The 23,889-nt window shown below is 38.9% G+C and overlaps 1 protein-coding gene across 1 annotated transcript in view; it reads right to left on the reverse strand.

Moving 5' to 3' along the window:
• The window catches only part of LOC135703738 (uncharacterized), a 173,465-nt gene that overhangs the window by 116,598 nt on the left and 32,978 nt on the right, over window positions 1-23,889 (reverse strand). Inside the window, exon 2 of the mRNA XM_065225052.1 lies at window positions 648-699. Coding sequence (XP_065081124.1) covers window positions 648-699 — 52 coding nt within the window. The remainder of the gene's footprint in view (window positions 1-647; window positions 700-23,889) is intronic.

Consider the following 23,889-nt stretch of genomic DNA (forward strand, 5'->3'; position numbering starts at 1 on the left):
TCCCGATACCATTTCAAATTCCAGGTTTTCCCGGCTCACTGGCCACCCTGTTTATTTTTTTTTTAAGTTTTAGATTTCGTTTCGATACAGTATTATTCCATATTCCAATATCAAAGTTAAATCTCTTACTTTCCACAATTCAAACTAATGGTTCAGTCCGAAAATATTAATTCTGTAACTCTGGTTAGGATAGGCTGAAGAGGTGAAGAGTAGATTAATTAGTGGGATCAAACGGATTTAAAAAATATATGGAAAACAATATGTAAGGATAAAAAGGGCTAATAAACATCCTCTCACGATGTTAAAAAAGGTATTTAAAAAGTATTCCAATTCTTGAATTTGAAAAATTATCAATAATTTGTTAGTCTTACAGTTTACAAAACTGCATGCATGTGGATTTCATGCTAAAATATAATATAAAACGATTGAAATACACTTTAACGTATTGATTCAGCTCCTTATTTCAAGTTTTGTTTATTTATTACGAATCGATCAAATGCGATTGGACTTTTTGAAATGTTCATCTAAATTATCGTTTTTGGGCGCGGTAATTTCGTGATTAATAGCTAAAAATGAAATTGTTTTGCAATACTGCATAAACACTTTAGTCAGTGAAAATTTATGTAGACGAGATTGTTATTGCGTACCTGACGAAAAGCTGCTCTTGATTGTTGACACGCCAGGATACTACTGTTGCACCTGAAAATGAAAGAAAGCAATGTGATATCAGTGAATAATAATCTAGTTTCGAAAAATATTTGATAACGATCACAGCACGTACACGTCGGTGTCCTCTGAGACCGAAACACGTAAGCGTCACTTATAAAGCATTAATTGATAAGATTCGTTGAATTCAGTACAATAAACTGTATTTTGCTACACATAAAAAAATCTGAATTTTAACTATCGCGTAAAATCGCCCTCCGTTTAATTTTGAGCTAAAGTTGACATAAACAACGAAATCGTTAACAAGATTGCAGTGATAATGCGCTTAAATTTACAAGAAAAAATCGCGTAAATTTACGCCAAATCTAGCGTTAATTTTATGTGCACTATATATTGCCCGAAATTTACATGGATTTTTCAAACGGTGTACGAGCAAAGCACATTTCGGTCGTGGACAGATTTGTCACGTGAAAGATGAATTCCGTCACGAGTAAAATCAATTATTTCTTAGTGTTCCAGTTATCCACTAAGGTAGCATGCATTAAGCACGTCACGAAAAGTTCCTCCCCTTTTAAAGTGAGACGTACTTAATAGATCTCCTCTATGATCAATTTGAAGGACTTCTTCTTCACAATACTATGAAAAATTGCAAAATGCCCAATAACTTATAACGAAAATTTAAAAACAAAAGATTAACCTACCAAATACTTCCCCAAACTCAATTCCACTCATTCCAAATAATAATCGTGAAACCCAGTGTCATCAAGCCGAAAACGATTATTGTTGCTTCCCATGCGAACGGCTGCTACCATCCAAGGTCTTCCGTTCCAAGTAGTAGCATATACAGCGCGGCGGCAGCAGCAACATGTGCGAAGCTGCTGCTGTTGCTGCCATCATCATCATCATCATCATCCGTTAGCTCGTTGTTGGCGTCGATCTCGTTGATCCGTCCAAAAGGAAAGCAAAACCGAAGAAAACTACCATTCGTAAGAAGAGTAGGCATTTTTCTCATTTTGCGACGATTAAGGAGATGTGTTCTTCTGCGTTTTGGATCGGACGACGAAACTCTTGGGATTTTCGTCCACTTAGGCCCAGGTTCGAGAAGCAAAACAGGAAGAAGGGCATATCGGAGCTCTCAGAAGAGCCGTCATAATTAATTCATTAATGAAACTGCGCGCCTTTTCGCCGACGAGTGCGGTACGATACAGCAGGGTTCAAAAGATGATGGAGCGGACGGAGCTGCGAGCAGAAGGAAATCGGAATTGTACTGTACGGCGGAGACGGCTTCGGGTAATAATAAAAATAAGACAAAGTATGAAATCGTGAGCACATGTGCGGATTCTTGTGAAACATGTGAGTAGCAGCCGCCACCGTCGTCGTCGACGTCGTCGTTTTGAGTCGCCACTAACTGAGCAGAGCTCAATGAGCGGTCCTCCTCCGAGCCAGAACAGAGCGTAAAAGGGAAATTTCAAGTGTTTATTGTACCATTATATGAATGAGAAGCGCAACAGTTGGTTTTTGTGGGATGGTAGAATATTGAATTGACTCTCCGGAGTGTGTCAATGGGGACTCGTCGACAACAGACATGCTAATTTGTGTAGATGTGTGAACCAATGAACAGGTACCTACAAAATGTTATCTGAATACAATCAGAGCCACGACTGGTGAGAATATTCAAGTTCAATGCTGCATTCGAAAGGAGCCGAGTCGTGAAATGCAATTATCCACCGCATACAGTGTAAGCATTGCGTGATTGTTTGTAACGAATTAGTGTTGAACATCTGATTAGCATTCATTTGCATACTGCTTACAGTGCATTCCGAAAAGGTGTCGATAGATTGTTCATCTCGCGCAACGGTACTAAATTACCAGTTCGAGGAGCTTTTCACCGTTCGTAATTTACAAATAATGACTGCTGAATGCTTGTTAATCTTCTGCTACATGAAGCAATCTTAGATTAAATTGACAGACATGTTAATGCTATTTCTGCTATCTTAAATCATCAGCTTCTTTTCTTATCTAATCTAATCTCACACCTATCACTGAACAAACAAATTTCCGAATGCATGCACAGTCTTATTTCATTCCAAAATTCATTTGTGAACCTTTGCTTTTTTGTAATATGTTAAAATAATTGATTCTGTTCACTGACAAAACGTTTATCCTGTACTATGTAAAGCCAAGAGAAGCCTCATTAGAATGTACAGAGCTGTCCTCGCCTAGCACTTGGGTTAGGCATGCTCGAAAGATTATCACCCATATTATCGTTTACGTTCGAGCCGTATTTTTCATAAAAAAAGGTTTTTGCATGGAAAATACGGTTCGAACGTAAACGAGAATTCTACGATTAACAAAGACGATCGATAATTAAAATGTGCGTCAACCATAAGTCAACACACCAAATCGGAGAAGTTAAGATTTTGCTAAAGTTTTGTTATAGTGATGATTAGTGAAACCCATAAGGAATCAATCGAATATCTATGTAGATTGTTATCGCTGGATTAATTTACTGTATTTGTTGCTTGATTTGGGTGTGCAATGTACATGCTTACTATGTACATCTAGCCCCCAAAATATTCGTCACTCAGTCTGCCCCAACTTGCTCAACTCGTTGCTATTCGAACGATCGTCGTCGTAGACGGATTAGATTGAGCGCCCCACCTCCTCACCCCACACAACCGACCGTCATCGTCGTCGGACCCAAACAGCAATGACATTGAAGTTTACATTCACCACGCAAATCGACAAATAATAATAATAATAACGAGCGAGCAAGCGAGAGAACAGCATAGCTAGGTTGTCTGCTGCAGTCTCACATGTGCCTTGGGAGTCGTACGTAGGGTATGGTGGGATAATACATACCACGGCGTAATATGACCAACAGTGTTGATTTATGGCTTTGTTCAACATCGATTCAAAAGTGTTTCAACCAGAATTACTAGATGAGCTGCTTAGCTTGAAAATCTCATATTACCCGGTGGTGCGTATTACACCCAGTTCCCCTACCTACAACACATCGACCACGAACGGAAAGGTGGCCCGCGCCGATGAACGATAGGAAAGTGACGAAGGCTTATTTGAAGTCCCTCAGACAACACAGGCAGGCAGGGGTAAGTAGACTGCAGCAGCTAACAAATTGCTGAAAACTAGCACTCACTGAGCAGGGACTGGTTTTGAATAACTAGAAGGTCCTAAACACACGAAACTGAGCTACAGCTAAGTAGATGGTATTGGACTTGTTCAAGTGATAAACAAAAATACAATAAATTCATTATTTAAGCGTACAAGTGGACATCAAAATAGTTTAAATAATTGTTTTGTTTTTTGTTATTGGTGTTTAAAATGCGATTTTAATTTCCAAACCCCCAAGGTCTGATACTGAAAAAATGATAAAACTATCGTAGCTCCGTCATTTCTGAACAGATTTTTTTTATCTATCCAACATAAAACAGTCCTCAAGTTTTGATGAGGTTTAAAAATATTTTGAATTAAAAAACGATAGTTTTTTTTTAAAGTTGGAGGTTTGAGAGTTAAAAGGCGTATTTGACGACGCCAACTTTTGTAACACGAGCACTCACGCGTTCTTCAAAATACAGCAGTATTTTATTTTCACCTTAAGGACAGTTCTTGAAATCTGATATTCACCTAAATATTCTCAACTTGACTCAATTATGAAAAATAGATTTCCTGATATTCCCTGATTTCCCAGTCGTTTTTCTAAAAAAGTTTAAATGAGTAAAAGAAATAAAGAAAATTAAAAAAATAAATTAAATTAATAAGATTGAAGTGAATCTACAGATTTGACACTAAACTTTACTGGAAAATAATTTTTACACATTGAGGATGATTGCTAGTCCCAAGCATCAGGATTTTCCAGTAATCAAAGGATCAAATTTTAGTCCTTGTTACTTTTTTATGATTTGACAATAGTGACAAGACTCGGGTAGTGACCACCGCACCGTTCTGCATTTCTATATTGTATATTTCAAATCAAAAATATTGTTTATGTTCATAGATTTCACATAATTCTTTTCCCTTTGTCCTTCTCCTTTTTCTTTTCCTCTTCTCTTTTCAGAAAGCGAGTAATGGCGCTATAGCCAGCCCTAAGCCATAAAAGGCTAGGGCAAGAGTTAGTGCTCATGTCCCAACCGTCAAAAGAAAATGGAGCATCACTTAACCTTTCTAGCTTTGATGCTTCCAACGACCAACCAATCATATAATTACCAAAATCGGAACGTACGAGATGTCCACGTCCACGAATCATCTTGCCCCTTAAATGCTGCACAGTAGGCCTGACCGTTCAGATATGTTTGACACATCTTCGATGTGAAACATATATCAAATAGAGAAGAAAAATGATGTAGGTATATATATCATTTTCCAGGATGCTTTCAAGAACTAGCTGTGTTGGTGTTAGATTAGATTAGATTAGATAAACTTCACTGGAAAATTATTAATAATGGATTAATTACAAAGTAAATGTGTTGGGAAGTGGCCCAAATCCTTCGTAGACTGGAACTGTTGGGGATGGCGATCCCAACATCGAACGATACCTTGAATTTCCAGTCAGGGGGTTTGTAACCGTTCGAGAAATTTCGCTGAGGTTTTGTTCAAACTCAGTGGCTTAAGCGCCACTCTCGATTAGGAGAGACCACTGGTCGTGTTGAAACTTTGCCCGACAATTGAGACTTTTCTCTCAGAGGACCTCTTGAACGGTCGTTGGTTACTAACGGTAAAAAACTACTAACTTTCTGGAAATGCCAAGTCCTTCAGTAGTACGGGAATGGAGCGCATGGACCAAATAAATAAACCAAAGATATTACTCTGACTCACCCACGAAACGAAACGGAAAGAGAACGAAGGAATGCTTACTCAACTGAGCGGAAACGAAAGAAAACAGAACGTAACGTAGTAAGTGTGTTTTATTCAGGGAGTAGCATTCAAAACGTTCTAAAACTAATCTTCAACTTTTTCTTTAAACTATATTTTAGCATTCATTCGCATTGGATTTCTGAGAGGGGAGTACGGAAAAGAGCAAATCATGGCCATGAATTAAACATGCTCTGACATACCTGCGCAGGTTTTACTTGACGAAACGATGAATCGATGACTGCTGACCGATGAGGGCTCGATGACTCGATGATGGCGGTGTAGCGATGGCGGCGTAAACGTGATGGTGCCGCTCACGTGCTGCAGTATGGCGCGCAGCAACGGAAGGTGACTCGTACGCGGTATGGCCGAATTAGAGTTGCGGAGGGAGTGGCGGCTGGACGGAAGACTTCCGATTTGGAAATCGAGAGCTGAGCTACGACGAGAAGTCGTGCTGTCCCGGGAGATTCGCTCCGCAGAGATAAGAGGCCAACGTACCTTCGGACGGCTTCGCGTACTTTGTTTCCGCTATGACCGCCCGCGATGGAATGAACCCCCTCTCCCGTTGGTTTGAATCCGGACCGCGGCACGCTTTTGGCGACGCACTCACACGGTCCGAGCTCTCGCAACAATGGTCCACAGGGGTTGTAGTGGAAGGGACCTCGTCGACGGATGATTGGCGACCGTCGGAAGATATTTCGCTTCGAAGGTTAGCGAACTTCACCCACCTCCGTTTAGCTACCTTCGAAAAGGCGGGCCTTAGCAGGGCGTACGAGTCGGAGGAAACGTCCGTCTTCTACGAACGATGATGGCGATGCCACAGATGGAACCCCCGATCCGGCGTTGACGATAGCCGAACGGAACGTAACGTGTTTCCAGCCCGTACAAAAAAAGCGCAACGCGCTAGAAATCCAACGCGAACTCACATTAATTATACAATTCTAAATTTGAACAAAATTGAATAAAATTACCTTTTTTGTACAATTTCACTAATAAACGCACTGAACAGACTACGCGGAACTTAATTCGGACTTATGTCCACTGTACAAAAAGAAAGGAAAACGTTTAAAAAACCACTGGATGATAAAAACTCACTCACTACTATTTAATACCTTTTTAGAAGCTTAACGCACAAAATCAATTTGATTAAATTTAACTCGAGAACGTAAAGTAATTCGCGCACTTCTGTTCACCAGCCGATTCGAAAACGAAATGGACGAGTCAGAATAATTTTGCGAGCAGGAAAATTCCTAACGACCTTTTCCTATTCAAATAGGTCATCTTTTAAAAACTCCCTCTTTATTCGAGAGTTGCGCCAAATCTTTCGAATGGCGACGGACTTCATGGCGCCTCCAGAAAGCATGCACAATATAATACAGCTCACTATAAGTTGAGCTTTTATGGCGAAGTTGTAGCCTAGACACAGTAAATATAGCAAAGTTGTAAAATCGACACAGCAATGGTCTGATTTTATTTCCACGGTTGAAATATTTCATTTCTAAGCAAACTTGAAATAAAAAATGATTTAATTGTTAATTAAATTAGATTTAATCGAAAAACTATAAACAAAAAACGTAAAACGTTACATCACACCACCCAGTTTTATGAAAATTTGATCAAAGGAATTGATCAAATTTTCATAACTTAAAAAACACTATAAACGCAAACGTTGTCAACAATTCTTTCATTCAGGTAAGTCGCACAAAAACAGCCAAATTTAAAGTAACATAAACTACAATCACTTGTTCATGAACTTATCAAATTCTGTTCAATAATAAACCTACTGAACAACAAACCATGATCAAAACAACGGAACATTCTCCGTCCTAAATTTGATCACCAACGGAAACTGCAATCAAATGCAACATCAAAACATTATTCGACCCAATCTGCATTTAAATTGCTCAAACGGACTCCTCTATTCAACGATAATCGAACTTCTACTCATCAAATTCAAATTTGACTAACTCATAGAATTCGAACTACGAAAATATCGAACAGACCTAAAACATCGCATGAACAACTGACAGCATATCGTTCTGTCACTCGAGCTACCAACCTAACCGAAAAAAAAAACCGTTTTGACAAACGTCATCCTGAACTTGGACTGAACGCGTGAAAAGGAAAATCGACGGTGCAATATTCGCGAATTTAAAACGGAACGGCGATTTTCTACTGAATTTCAACGGATCTCATCAAAACCGGGGGAGTATTTTCACAATATTGTTTTCAATTATGGATTTAACTGTTTTCTGTTCTTTTCTTTACAGGTACTAGACACCGCAGACGGCAATGCCCTTGAATCAATTGAAATCGGAACAATTGATGGATGGAAATCAAAGGATCAATGGACGGAAATAAAGCTATTGGAACAACAAAAGAATGCTGATCATGAAAAACTAAAATGGACGGAAATAACTATGGATGTAAAGATGACCCGCTTGGAACACTACAAACGAAAAATTTTTGGAATTAATTACCGTATTTACTATGGAACCGACTAACTGGAATGGCACCGCGACAAATTTCAAACAAAATTTCAAGGAATTCGAGAGAAGCTATTTAAAAATCTGGAGTAAACTAAACTGATACTAAACATAATGGTGAGCGTTTTAAATTCTTATTATTTCAACCTTATCTAAGTAAACTAACATATATTTAAGTAGATTTTAAAAATTTTGTACCGACGAAAGTCGCTAAGGCTAGGCTATTTACATTGTATATACATTCACTAACACTAGTGTAATATAGACCCTTTCTTTACCATCATTGCTGGGGGATTTTCCTGATGTGTTTTCTATTTATTCTGGTACATTTCCTTCTTTATGGCTTATGTCATAGCTGTAACACCAAAACTTAAAATCTCTTCAAAAAATTTGCGTGGAATATTCCTAAATTGTTGTCGTATTTGTCCACTAGTTCGTAACTGTCTCCTAAGGTTCTTTTTACAAATGCTTCTGTGTATTTTGGTGCTAGTTTAGCACAGTAGTCCTTCGATTTGTCTGATTGGATCGTACACTTCTTCAGAACCTTCTCTCCAACCTGATAAGTCGGTGCATTCTTATTGGAACGCAAATTATAGTATCTAGCTTGTTTTTGATAAGCTTCTGCAAGGTTTTTTCTTACTTCTTGATATAATTTCTCCCGTTCTTCGTTGCTCAGGATATCCGTAGATGACGAGTTTGTGTTTCTGATCCTCTCGTATTCGATCCCATTCGAAACCATCTCTCGACCGAACGTGAGGAAGTAAGGTGTGAATTTCGTTGATTCATGCACTGAATTTCTAATCGCACATGCGATTTGTTGTAAATTATCGGTCCATTGTTTGTGGTTCCCCTTCAAGGTAGCTCTTATCGCTGTTGTCACCACCTTGTTTACCCTTTCAGTATTGTTTACTTGTGGGTGGTACGAAGGTGTTAACCAGTGCTTTACTCCGTACTGTTTCAGTAGTGCTGCAAACTCTTTGGATGTAAATTGTGAACCGTTATCGGTTAACATCATCTCCGGTACTCCAAACAAAAGAAATATGGCTTGTTCTAGAAATTGAACTAGTGCTGAAGCAGTGGCCTGTCTAAATGGTTGGACCAAGATGAATTTTGAGAAAACATCTGTAACCACCAGAAGGCATGTGTATTTTCCTTTTCCTGATGAAGGAAATGGGCCAACATAATCTAATGTTAAAAACTGCCACGGAAAATCACAGTACTTTTTCTGCGATCCCATTGATGGAGTTGGGTTGATATTGATTCCTTTTGACGTTTTGCAAGCCAAACAAGTTTTGCAGTACTTTTTAACTTCTGAGGCCATTTTCGGCCAAAAGTACTTCTCTTTTAGTGCATTAAGGGTTTTATCGTACCCAAGGTGAGCTGAATCGTGTACAGATTGTATCAAAGGAAGCCTCTCTACCTCAGGGGGGTAGTATTTCCATTCAAATCGTTTATCCCTGAACTTCCCTGATTCTTCTACAAATTTAAAAATCCTGTTTCCTGCAGCTTTGAAATTTTTAAAATCGTGAGGACTTTTCAAGATTTTGTCGACTAGTTCATTGTAATCATCATCAGCTATTTGGATGGAATTGATACGAGACAAGCAATCTGCTAACACGTTATCTTTTCCTTTGCGATATTGCAATACAAAATCGTATGATTGCAATTTTAGTGCCCAACGAAGCAATCTCGAGTTAGCGTTTGCAGCCGAGATGGTGAACAACCAGGTGATGCTCTTACAGTCCGTAATTACTGTAAACGTTGATCCTTCGATGTAGTGTCTGAAGTTTTCAACCGCTAATAATACTGCTAAGCACTCCTTTTCCGTAGCTGAATATTTCCTTTGTGTGCTGGAAAGTTTTTTGCTGTAGTACCCAATTATTCGCTTTCCTTCATTGAACTCCTGCAATAAGGCAGCTCCAACTGCAAGTTGCGAGGCGTCAGTTTCAATAATGAAAGGTCGTGTGTAGTCTGGATTCGCTAAGACAGGTGCTGAAGTTAACACTGACTTCAGTTCATCCAACGCTTTTTCTGCCTCACCTGACCAATTGAATTTCTTGGATTTCTTGAGTAAATCCGTTATCGGTGTTGTCAAGTGGCTGTATCGAGGAATAAATTTTTGATAAAAACCCATAAGGCCCATTAATCTCCTTACATCCCTTATGGATTTTGGTCTTGGGTAGTTTAATATCGGCTCTAGTTTGGCACTATCGATTGATAAACCATTTTCCGTTAGTATGTATCCAAGATACCTTACTTGTTTCCGGCAAAAACGACTTTTTTCCACAGAAATCGTTAAACTTGCTCTTTTCAACCTACGAGCCACTTCTTCTAATAGGCGAAAGTGTTCCTCAAGTGTTTCGGTGGCGATAATAATGTCGTCCAAATATACAAAAACGAAAGGCTCCAGATCAAACCCAATGGCAAGGTTCATTAGTCTGTTCATTGTGAAGGGAGCATTCTTCAAACCAAAAGGAACGACTTTGAATCTGAACAGACCTTTCGGGGTCCTGAAAGCTGTATAATTCCTTGATGATTCCTTCAGTGGAATTTGAAAGTAGGCATCTTTTAAATCCACTATACTGAAATACTTCGCCTTTTGAAGACGATGAAATATTTCAGACATGTTTCTCATGGGATAGGCGTCCTTTTTGGTTACTGAATTAATTCTTCTGGAGTCCAGACAAACTCGTATCTTCCCGTTTGCTTTCTTTACTGGCACGAGTGGGCTTGCGAACTCCGATGTGCATTCCTCTATCACACGTAAACTTTTCCATCGTTCCAGCTCTTCCTCGATCTTCTCCCAAATCTTCGGTGAATAGCGATACATTGGAAGATCCCTCATTTTTCCTTCTGTAACGAGTTCGATTTCATGTTCGATGAGCGTTGTTCTTCCTAGACAGCCTGAGCTGGTGCAATCAAAGTTTCTCAAAGTATTTTTGAGCTTCTGTTGCTCGTCAGGTGTCAAAACATGCTCAGTTTCCACCGTCTCGATTGCTTTGGCAGGATCTTCAGGTAGTTCTAAAGTTGGAATATCCAACGAATCATCTTCTTCCGGTTTGGATTTGAAAGCTATCTCTGGTTCTAGCGGTTCGACAAGTTGAACTGAGAGTGATATAAAATCTTCATTTCCGACGATCGAGTCCGTTTCTACTCTCAGGCAATTAATTTGATTATCTGCTAAACTTGAAGTCCACGTTAGTTCTAAATCTTGAATTATGTTGTCCGAAGCAATCATTGGACGTATTTTAAAGGCACGCCAGAAATCCATTCCTAAAATAAGCGGCTTTCGAATTTCCGGAACGACCAAAGTTGGTATTACTTTTGTCTCATTTCCAAGTGTGTATGGGATGTTTACGTAACCCAAACACGTGTGTTTAGTGTCGTCTGCGGTACAAATTTTAATATTTGATTTAAGTATAGTCAAACCATGGGATTCTAAAAGGCTGACTGAACTCATAACGCTGACCGCAGCTCCTGAATCCAATAATGCAGTTATTTCAGTGCCTAAAACATTAACTTTAATGTGAGGGCATGAACCAGGGTTTACGCGAATTTCAAATAGTGAATATTTATTGGTTGTTCGGTTTACAGTTCCTTGATCGGGAATCGGTCCTACAGGCGAGATGTTCGGATTCCCAGGCAAGCATCCCGCATTCAGTTTGTTGACTGTTGGCGATTTTGGGCATTATTTTGGCCCGTACTAGGATGGTTGTTCTCACAAGTCCTTGTAGTTCTGCCTAATTTTCCGCAAGCGTAGCAAAATATTATCTTACGCTCTGTGCAGTCTCTCCAGGTATGACCAGGTTTCTGGCAATTCCAACAGGCCATTTTATTGGGTTCTGTCCGTCTTTGTCCCGTCTGCTGGTTAGAAGACGTATTCTGCTGAGTCCTTCCAGGCAAAGTCGGTCGACTATTCTTCTGCGATTTCTGGATCTCTTGGACAGGGACATCCTCTTCTTCTGTGTACTCACAGCAAGAATCTTCAGCCTCAATATGATGTACATCGTTTCTCATGTTGTTTGGTGACCTATAGAAATTAGGGTCACTTGCATCTATTTTATGATTAATTTTAATCAGATGCTCAAGATCGTATATGTCCATTACTGATAATCTTGATCGGTAGTGGGCACGCATATTTTCCCAAACGAGTTCGAATAATGTTCTCGACGAGAAAGGGCGCTGCAAACATTGGTTGAGTTTTTCAACCTCTGTTACGTACGCAACGAACGTTTCACCTCTCCGTTGTTTCAAGTCACGAATTTGGGCCTTGATTCCTCTGTCACGATTAGGGTTTCCATATCGGAAGCGAATTTCATCTTCAAATTTACTCCACCGAGTGAATCTATCCTCCCTAGTAAACCACCAATCATACGCCTCTCCTTTTAGGCGATGATGAATGTTCTTCAACAACTCCTTATCCGAGACATCTTCGTGTCGAGCCAATTTCTTGATTTTGTACAAAAAATCTTCAAGTTGCATCGATCTGTTGTCTCCAGAGAACGAAATATTCCAATTCTCAACTCTGGACTTCCTATAAAGATTCCTTCCATTATTCGATGTTACGCTGCTAGACGATGATAAACGTCGTCGATGTCTTCGACCGCTACTTCCTTTTCTACGAGTTCTTCTCTCTTTTCTCTTGTAACTATCTTCCGACTCCGATTCTAATTCACTGTCGTATAGTTTCTGTCTGTGGTTTCTTGAATTCCTCTTTCTGACTTCTTCCTCTGTGTCACTATCATCATTTGAACTTGGAGTTCTTTCGCGACGCAATCTACGGGTTTCTTTTCCCTTTTCATCACGATTGCTAGTGGGTTTTCGATCCCTCGCATTTCTATCTGACTTCCTCGTATCTCGAACATCTTTATCCCTTTTATTTTTGTTATATCCATATTTCCACCCTTTTCTTTCTTTATCGACTCTATTTTTCCTTGATTTCCTGTCATAATCTGAATCTTCCGAATTTTCATCCGAATAACCTTCATTCTGTCTATGTTTTGACACCTCAGGTTTCTGATCGTGGTATTTCTCCCTTGCACCTGTACCATCACACCACGGACAACTACATGCGATTCCTTTAGCTCCTGATAAGCATGTTGGTTCGGAAACCTTTAATGTTTCCTTTTGATCTCCATCCTTGGATTCTGTAACCTTTCCTCTCCCTACCTCTTGACTCTCTTCTTCTTCATCTTCCCGTATTTTCAACCCTATCTCTGCTAACACTCCTTCAATTTGAACACAAACATCTTTTTGTGCCATTTCCTCTTCCTTATTATCAACAGACGCGCTTGCTATGCGAATCAAATAGTGCCGTATTCTTGAGACTTGTACTCGATCGGCTCGTTTTCGCAAATTTGATATTAATCCATTGACAACTTCTGAAACCTTTGCGATTTCATCTGAAAATTTATGAGTTCCTGAATAATTAACTTTACTACTCCTATCATCCTTAAACAATCTGCGTAACAACCTTTTCTTATCCTCCAACGTTTCTCTTCGATCGACTGATTGCTTCCGTAATCTCAATTCATGGTCTACTTCATCCTCCAGCAAATGCTCAACAGATGGTAATATATATTGACAACTCATTTTAATTGATTAGAATCAATCTCCAAATTCCAATAAAAATTCAATTACAAAATACAAATTCAAACCGAGAAAAAAAAATGCTTATGCTATATAGATTTAATATACCGATTTAATAATAATAGGAAAAAAAATTAGAATAAAATGCAAATTCAAGAATGCAAAATAAGAAAAAAAAAACTTAATCTATTATATAAGAAAAACGAATTCAATTCAAACTTAACACTAGAAGAAAAATTTAAATCCGATTTAATACTAGAAGGAAATTCAGTTCAAATTAAATACTAGGTGAAAATTCAATTCAAACATCCAACTAAAATGCAAATTAAAAATATATATAAAAATAGAAATAAATTAAAATAAGTATGACAATGCTGTTTTTGTTTATGTACGAATGAAAGAAATGAAACGTTATAATTTTTTGCGTTGGGCGCCAATGTAACCGTTCGAGAAATTTCGCTGAGGTTTTGTTCAAACTCAGTGGCTTAAGCGCCACTCTCGATTAGGAGAGACCACTGGTCGTGTTGAAACTTTGCCCGACAATTGAGACTTTTCTCTCAGAGGACCTCTTGAACGGTCGTTGGTTACTAACGGTAAAAAACTACTAACTTTCTGGAAATGCCAAGTCCTTCAGTAGTACGGGAATGGAGCGCATGGACCAAATAAATAAACCAAAGATATTACTCTGACTCACCCACGAAACGAAACGGAAAGAGAACGAAGGAATGCTTACTCAACTGAGCGGAAACGAAAGAAAACAGAACGTAACGTAGTAAGTGTGTTTTATTCAGGGAGTAGCATTCAAAACGTTCTAAAACTAATCTTCAACTTTTTCTTTAAACTATATTTTAGCATTCATTCGCATTGGATTTCTGAGAGGGGAGTACGGAAAAGAGCAAATCATGGCCATGAATTAAACATGCTCTGACATACCTGCGCAGGTTTTACTTGACGAAACGATGAATCGATGACTGCTGACCGATGAGGGCTCGATGACTCGATGATGGCGGTGTAGCGATGGCGGCGTAAACGTGATGGTGCCGCTCACGTGCTGCAGTATGGCGCGCAGCAACGGAAGGTGACTCGTACGCGGTATGGCCGAATTAGAGTTGCGGAGGGAGTGGCGGCTGGACGGAAGACTTCCGATTTGGAAATCGAGAGCTGAGCTACGACGAGAAGTCGTGCTGTCCCGGGAGATTCGCTCCGCAGAGATAAGAGGCCAACGTACCTTCGGACGGCTTCGCGTACTTTGTTTCCGCTATGACCGCCCGCGATGGAATGAACCCCCTCTCCCGTTGGTTTGAATCCGGACCGCGGCACGCTTTTGGCGACGCACTCACACGGTCCGAGCTCTCGCAACAATGGTCCACAGGGGTTGTAGTGGAAGGGACCTCGTCGACGGATGATTGGCGACCGTCGGAAGATATTTCGCTTCGAAGGTTAGCGAACTTCACCCACCTCCGTTTAGCTACCTTCGAAAAGGCGGGCCTTAGCAGGGCGTACGAGTCGGAGGAAACGTCCGTCTTCTACGAACGATGATGGCGATGCCACAGATGGAACCCCCGATCCGGCGTTGACGATAGCCGAACGGAACGTAACGTGTTTCCAGCCCGTACAAAAAAAGCGCAACGCGCTAGAAATCCAACGCGAACTCACATTAATTATACAATTCTAAATTTGAACAAAATTGAATAAAATTACCTTTTTTGTACAATTTCACTAATAAACGCACTGAACAGACTACGCGGAACTTAATTCGGACTTATGTCCACTGTACAAAAAGAAAGGAAAACGTTTAAAAAACCACTGGATGATAAAAACTCACTCACTACTATTTAATACCTTTTTAGAAACTTAACGCACAAAATCAATTTGATTAAATTTAACTCGAGAACGTAAAGTAATTCGCGCACTTCTGTTCACCAGCCGATTCGAAAACGAAATGGACGAGTCAGAATAATTTTGCGAGCAGGAAAATTCCTAACGACCTTTTCCTATTCAAATAGGTCATCTTTTAAAAACTCCCTCTTTATTCGAGAGTTGCGCCAAATCTTTCGAATGGCGACGGACTTCATGGCGCCTCCAGAAAGCATGCACAATATAATACAGCTCACTATAAGTTGAGCTTTTATGGCGAAGTTGTAGCCTAGACACAGTAAATATAGCAAAGTTGTAAAATCGACACAGCAATGGTCTGATTTTATTTCCACGGTTGAAATATTTCATTTCTAAGCAAACTTGAAATAAAAAATGATTTAATTGTTAATTAAATTAGATTTAATCGAAAAACTATAAACAAAAAACGTAAAACGTTACAGGTTCCAGGGAAGTAATCTTGACGGGAGTTCTGCACCAGTTCCATTCTCCAGATTATCCCAGTAGTGCACAAATAAAATACTCATTTTAACATAAAATCAACATTTACTGACACTACATTTGTTTTAAACTACAACTAATTATACATGGTTACAAACTAAAACAGGTACGATATGACACTTATGATGGTTTAGGCCCAACTGAACTCCAATATCCAATTGCATTATACAGATCCTAAATTTCCCTATTTCTATGTTTTCCAAAGCTAAACAAGAGTGTTTCTCTTTACAGTTAAAAAAAAGGTAGCGTGTTACACTACAGCTCAAAACAGTACATCTATCTACAATTAGTAGGGGATGCTACTATCCAACATCCTCACCCTTCCTGAAATTACCGAATTTCTGAACAATGTCTACCAACTATATCAACTGTGTTCCTTTCCATTGACCATCGTCGACGACCAGCCTTTTTATCGAAGTCCGTTTGTTTACTATCTGGTGTTACGCAGCAATAGCCTCTCTCGCAATTCTTATGGTGATCCCGCTTGTTTGTTGACAAATCCGAAGAGATCTCGTCTGACTGAAAATACTGCTACGACTTCTCTTTATCCAGTTCCCTTGTATTGGGTTCATAGGGTAATGACGTCATCGGTCCGTTTGTGTGAGACCAGTGTTCACATCCAAAACAGTCGATCGATGGTAGGGCCTCGAATGATGTATGTTGATAGCGAGATACCGAAAGGTGATGCATGTGTACGAGTTTCCAAAGTAATCCAGGAGCGTGCAGAAACGATTGTTTTGATGATCACGTGTGCTTCTTTTAATAATACTGAGATATCGGACACAAGTGTACTGTTGTGCAGTTTGGTGAGATGTAGTCTCCGAAATCCAATCTATTCCAATGTAATATCCCTTGCCAATTGATAATGATCCAGCCGGAAATGTTTGTGATACCTTGTACTCTTGCCCTAGTGGGTTGCCGTAGTTCTCAGTCGATTTGAACAAGTGATGACGAAGCGGTGGTATATCGAAAAGATTTTTTTTTAATTGGATGTGTAGATCTGTAGATCCTAACTTTTTCTTTATTAAAGAGACTTTCAGACTTGGGCTGGTTCGTCGCATATACTAACGTGTTTACCTGTGAAACCTTTACCATTCAACGGTACAATTATTGCCACCCTTTACGCAATCCAAGCTCACAGTGCCTGTTTTCCTGAGTTTCAAATTTTATGGTGTGCAATTTCTCGTTCGAATAATAGTTGAGTCAATGTTGATCATCTCCAAACCAAATTAGTGGAAGTGAAAGTGTGGTGGTTATCGATATCAATGTTCGTGTATTGTTCGATATAAAATCGCATCCTTCAATACTAATAAATTGCAAACTTGATCCTCCAATACTACCCAATAGTATATCAGAGCGGGTACCGATTAATTTTCCATGATCTAAGTTTTCCATATTTGGGCCCTCACCAGCGTTGTAGTTGAATAGGAATTGTTCTGGCTCTAAAACCGTTAATATAACATGATGAGTATGTGGTATTGGTAGCCTCAAGCCGATGTAGTAATCCAGTATAATTTCCAGTGATTGTTATTATCTTATGGTATCTGCATGCTTCACGATCATGGAGCGTTCAGTATATTCCGCTTTGCCATTGTTGTTACATTCAATTCCGTTTGAACGCACAACCAGTCCATGGAGTGTAGAGATTCGTGACCTTTAACTTTGATTGACCCAGTTTTGTTTAAATTAGTTATGAGTGGTTCGAATTAGTTGTGAATGATGGTGATGCTTGGTGCCTTGTGAGCAGTCCTAGTACTACTCCCAAATAAGTCAGGAATTCCGTAATCCATGACATTGGTGATGTTTCGATCTAGATTCCTTAATCCAGATCTGGAACAGTCGTCTAACTTCCCATGAACAGAGTAGATATTGCCGTCCTTGACAAAATCTCCTTACTGCTAGGTTGTTGAGTTCTAATGAGCCGCACCAGTTACTCAATGTCCAGTGGCTGCTTGGTTAGCCACCCCACGTAGGGTTGCTGGATTGGGTGTTTGATAACCGCTACCCTGTGCAGCAGCCGCAGCCCTTCTGCTTGACCAAACATGACCGTGATGTACCATTCGATACTAATGGATTGCTTTCACCACTGATTGCCCTTGAACCTCCAAGGTTGGAAATCAGAACCGATGGACACCCTTAGTATCCAGATTGGGAAGTCGCTTGCAATTGATACCACTAGCATCCTTCGAAGCATTGAAACCGGGTTCCGAACCGTTCCCTTTTGGTAGCCTAACCCGCATAAACAATATGTTTAGGTCCGTGAACTAATCGAATAAATTGTATATTAATAATACTCTTCGTTTCGATTCCAAAGATAATTTATTTACATGAAATCTAGTCATTAATATCTATATACAGAGTATAGTCCGGTAGCGATTTACACAATATCCGAACTCTTCTACACTCTCCGGCTGTCCATATAGGCATATACGGCACGTAGTTCAGCTAAACAGTTGCGTAGTTAAAGATAGCGCATATTCTATTGTACAACAGTTTGCAGTAGAATCTATTGTAGCTCTTTCCTTACCAACTCGCTTAGGGTGTACCATATGCTTAGGTTGATGCGAAAATTGGTATTTCAACACAATAACCATAAGAAGCGCCTAACCACCAATGCGGGATATCATCCCAACTTTATGTGGTATGGTATCTATGATGTTTTTAGTATGTACTTGTTTATTAGGGAATCCATTTCATTTACGTTTTTGTTGATTTTGGATCACTGTGCCTTCGATGATGTTGCTATGTGCGTGAAGGTTGCTTGTGATTGCACTATTCCCAAAGCCTCGCAAATGCCGTATTGCGATGAGTGGTTTCAGTGAGTGGCGTCATCAGTGGTAGATTTACAACAAGTGCGTTGAAGTGGTGTATTGTAAACAGAGAATAAGGATATGGTGTAGTATTTGGTATACGTCCTAGCCTCGCCAGGCATACACTATCAACATTTACCTGACCAAACAGGTTGTCACAAACAACCAGAGAGGTGATGATCTATGGTGTAGGTGTGGTGAATTCTACCGCTTATTTTGTGTTGATGAGAGGCAGAAGACAGTCCTCAGTCCTCAGTATTCTTGCCGTCCCAAATTTGAATAACGTAAGTAATTGCTGCTTATCCGAGTTGGTAGTTTTGCCGCCCGAGTTCGTATACATCCGCATGATCAATACACGAATCATCGATTGGGATGGAGCAAGTGATTTCATCTTTCGTAGGTTGATAATATGTAAACAATTACAAACCGTACCAGAGTTTGTGGTTGATGAATCTCCGTATTCGCACTCTGAATTAACGATAATTTGAGGTTCAAGGAAACTAATCTTTACGGGGGTTCATCCTTTACGCCAGTTCATCCAATAGATTATCCCAGTAGTGCACAAATAAAACACTAATTTTAACGTAAATTGGTCTTGCTTTGTAGCTGCTCCTGACTGAGCTAAGGGAGGCCACAAGGGAGTTCGAGATGTTGCTATGCCTGAGACCTTTTTAGTATTCCAAAGCCCGTGATCTTGTTTTTTTTTTGCAATCTAAGATCTTGATTTTTTTTTTATAAATGTTGATAGACCATTTACAACTTACACATTTTACACGAACAAACAATTTAAAACAAATCTAATGCTTCTGCACATAGTTGGTTGTTGGCATCTAAATTTAAATATTTGAAAGTTTGTTTTACTCTGGACCTTGCATTATTTTTTCTCCATATTCCAAGATCTTAAGTTAAGAACCTCAAGGGTGCAAAATGCGTGGCAATGCTGTGAAACAGCACACCTGTCCTGTTGTCGAAAAGCTTGCTTTGCAAGCATAGGGTTTTGACTGTTAAACTGTCCGAGATCCAATAAATTTCAAATTGCCCATCAACAAAACTAAATTAAAATTAATTAAAATCTTGCTGATTAAGAATATTAATAAAAACAACTACAAGGGACAGCCCTATGGGGTTGTACGCAATGGTGACTACGTGGTCTTATATAATAAATCTTTTTTGTTAACTACAGCAGGAGCTTGTGTTTTGTGTATGAATACGAATTTGAGCGAGGTTCTCTCTATGTATACTATTTAGTATGACGCACTTGACAGATGGTCCACAGCGACTCACGAAGAGCTACTGATTCCGATAAATAGCGGTGCGGCTTCTTCCTCTTAATATCGATGCTAATGTGAGCTGCAGCTCGCTGCTTGCAGTCAGTCTTTCGTTGTAAACTGGAAAACACCACCACTCACCACGCGGTGATTGAACAAACACCGTTTGGTGAGATCGGATGGAATTCAACTTTGAAATCTGTTTTAGGGAAACCGCTTTTTGCAGGTGATAATTTCAATTAGTGACAATAGTGAAAATAGTGATATTTTGAAAAAAAAATAATGATAAAGTCTTTAATTTAACAGATGCGTAGAAATATTTCTGATCGATTGGTGATTAAATTATTGAAATTGGTTCAGAAGCAGCTGAGTTATTAACATTCGAAATCTTTCATAATTTTGTTACATGTTCCATTTTCGGTTTTTACAAAGTGTACCCCCATATAGAAATCACAGGCGTAGTCCTACGTCAAAAATATGCTCGGAAGTCGTCGAAACTCAAATGATCCAGAATCTTAATTTTTAAGCCATGGATTTCAATAAAAAGCTGAGTCCGCAATCTTAATTTTTTTAAAAAGTACGAAACCTAGAAACTGAATTATCAGGGCTGGTAGTGGGTATGTAATATAAAAGTAGTAACTTTAGTAACTAACATAACTCCCCGTAACGTGGGTAGATCACCTTTTCGTGGTACGTTACGGGATGTAAGATCTACCACCGATTCCTAGTCCTGACTACTTCAAACTAGGGGAACAGGATTTTTCAGTAATCCAAGGAACACATCTTAGTCCTTATTACTTTTTTTTATGCCTTGTTGATAGTGACAAGACTCGGCTTTGTCTACCGAGGATGATCTTGAAACAAGGAAAAAATGAGTTAGTTGTCTTCATCTATGTGATTCCTAATCTTCTATTCGTTGTTCCCTAGTTTGAAGTGGTTAAGACTAGGGTTCTGATGCATGGTCATTATCGGTGTCATACCTCAATTTTGTTGCTAAGGAATCCAATTTTGACTGACAAAGGGGCGCGCCTTTGGAGGGTGTTTCAACACTCCGAAGGGTATAAATAGCGGGACCTTTCAATTAGAGTCGGATCCTTGCGATAAATGCAAGAGTGGCAACTGTAAAAAAATCGAATACTTCATCATTTCTTAATAGTGATGGAGTAATACGACATGCACTAAACTAAGGACACGGGATATACTACAATAGATCAATTTACTGGTCGCAGTAGTGTTTGGTCCCGAACAGAGGAAAAAAAAAAAAAAACTAACATAACGGAAATAGTGACCAAATAGTGACTTTCAAATAATAAAAAGTGACCAATAATGACATTTATTGCTCGCTTCAATCTTTTGTTAACTGCAACCCACTTCTAGAAATTCTATAAGCATTTTTTTCATGCTTCTTTGAAATAGAACAAATAATGGTTTAAAGATTCCATAAATGTGATCTCAAAAAATATCATTTCGTTAATTATTATTAGGTAATCAAATAATAATTTTATTAATTCAATAAGCAAGTGCATTGTCCATTTATTCATTCTGCACTCATTTTTCTGACCCAATTTACGACAACAAACAATTTACTACAATGATGTAAGATTCAGAAACGGTGATTAGAACGGAAAATTGAAGCGCAGAGAAAAATGTTTAAAGTCTCAGATTTAGACAAATTTTAACAGTTTTTACACCACCAATTATAAAGACCTCGGATATAGAAACTTTTGCACTACCTCAAATTCTTCTTCAGTATTCTGGAACGATGAATATTTTCCAAGATGAAGAGATCGTGGATATAGAAAACTTTGCATGCGTCACATCGTAAACAAATAGTCCGCTTTCAAAAACTCTCAGAACCAATTTCAGTCATCCCATTCACTACACTGGCTTGACGAAATGAATAAAAAAAATGTTGATCTTAAGAAAAAAAATAAGACTCCGGAGTTAGAGATTTTGGATCTGGGGCTTAACAATTCGAGATTTTTAAGACAATCAAATTAAGAAAATTGTGCGACCTAGAATAATTTCCATATTTTGAATGTATTGAATGTAAATTCACAGTCCCAGAAAAAATTAAATGCTTCTGAAACGTATGATCTCTGACACATATTTAATTTTCTAAAATCTGGTCTTGGAAATGTGTTGATTCCAGATTACAAGTCCGAAAAAATAAATACAACACAATTTAATAATCTAAGAATATAGTTCATCATTCTACGACATGATTTTTTCTCACAATGGACAATGGACAAATGCGAACGCAACCAAGCTCCAAAGATTTTTCAAAATACTAGTCTTTTAAAAAAAATGTCTAGAGCATGAAATGTTGCTCGACCATTTTCAGCAGCGTATTCGAAGTCTGAAGGCCACCACCTTGAATCTGGGTCCGTCATATTGGATTGAAATCCACCATCTTAATCATACATATGCCATCTTGATTTCCGGTTTGTCCCTGATTTCAGACACTACATCAAGAGATTCCAGTGCTTTTGTTTTATGCCGTTCCATTTTACTTCAAAAAGCGCGCAAAGAGAAAGCAAATTCAGGTGAGCAGGTAGCCATCACTGCAAAACTGTGTGTTTCTCTTCTTGACTTTACTTTTACTACTGGTCCTACCGTGCGATCATGACCTAAATCCACAAAAATGGATTAAAAACGCTCAATCGGCCGTTAAAGTCAAAACAGCGAAGCCCAAAAATAACTATGAAAACTATTAAATAATTTTATAACGTCAAAATGGTACTTAATATGAAAAAAAATTTCTTTAGAAACGTCAGAACGATCTAAAACTGCCAAAATTAAAAAGACTTTAAAATTGTATTGAAGAACGCCAACGTTAAAAGAAGCTTTATAACTTATCCTTGAAAACGCATAAATTACTATGAAACTTATAAAGACTTTTTGAAACACCAAAAAGGTCTAACGCCCAATGGTTTTTATAAACGCCAAACCTGTAGAATTACGCTAAAACGACCGGAAAGTCCCCAAAAAAAAACCTTCGAACACCTAAATTACTTTAAAAAACGTCAAAATTACCTTAACAACTTCACAATTATGCCCTTCAAAACGACCAAAAATGGCATTAGAAACATAAATGTGTTTGTTTCAATCACCAAAACCTTTAAAATAGGAACTAAATAGTTTGAAACCCAAAAGCAAACGTAACAACAAACACGTTCTACGACTACAACCTCGAAAATCTATGGAGGAAAAAAACACAAAATGCAACTACTCGTTTAGTTGTATGCACCGTCGTCACCGCAGCAGCGCTCAGTTGATTGAAGGCAGAAAGCGCACACGCGTTTGCCAAAAATTTATTTGAAATTTTATGAGCCAATGTCCACAATGATCAGTTAGAGAGCAGTCAGACTGCCTTGCTTCACAGGATGAGAGGAAGGGTAAACAACGCCGCAACTCGGTTGGCTCGCGCGTTCGTTCGGCTTTATTTATGGCTCGTTAAATTTGCCATTTATTTTGATCTCCGTACGTCCAGCTCTCAGTGCTAGAGGTGTTTTTTTTTTTCTTCTTGAAAGTTCAAGGCAAAGACGCTGGACCAATGTGTACTGGATTCGATTTTCGGTGATTAGGACTGGTGCAATAAAGATTCGGGTGTTTAGTATGTGAGCGTGTGTGTGCGTGTGGCTTCTTATAACTGGTAGGAAGTCATGCAATGAAACAATTGGTGGTTAAGGTGGTCTTTTCTACGAATCGATTGCGAAGTCGAAATTTGAGTAGAATAAATCTGCATTCATCGAACCAACCGAGGTGTGTTACACAATGACGAGCTTTGTTATCTCCAGACCAAGCTGCGGTGCAAGCAGTCAC

Source organism: Ochlerotatus camptorhynchus, unplaced genomic scaffold (genome assembly GCF_037179485.1).
Source record: "Ochlerotatus camptorhynchus isolate MF236.1 unplaced genomic scaffold, CSIRO-AGI_Acam_v1.1 ptg000220l, whole genome shotgun sequence".
NCBI classification, from domain to species: domain Eukaryota; kingdom Metazoa; phylum Arthropoda; class Insecta; order Diptera; family Culicidae; genus Ochlerotatus; species Ochlerotatus camptorhynchus.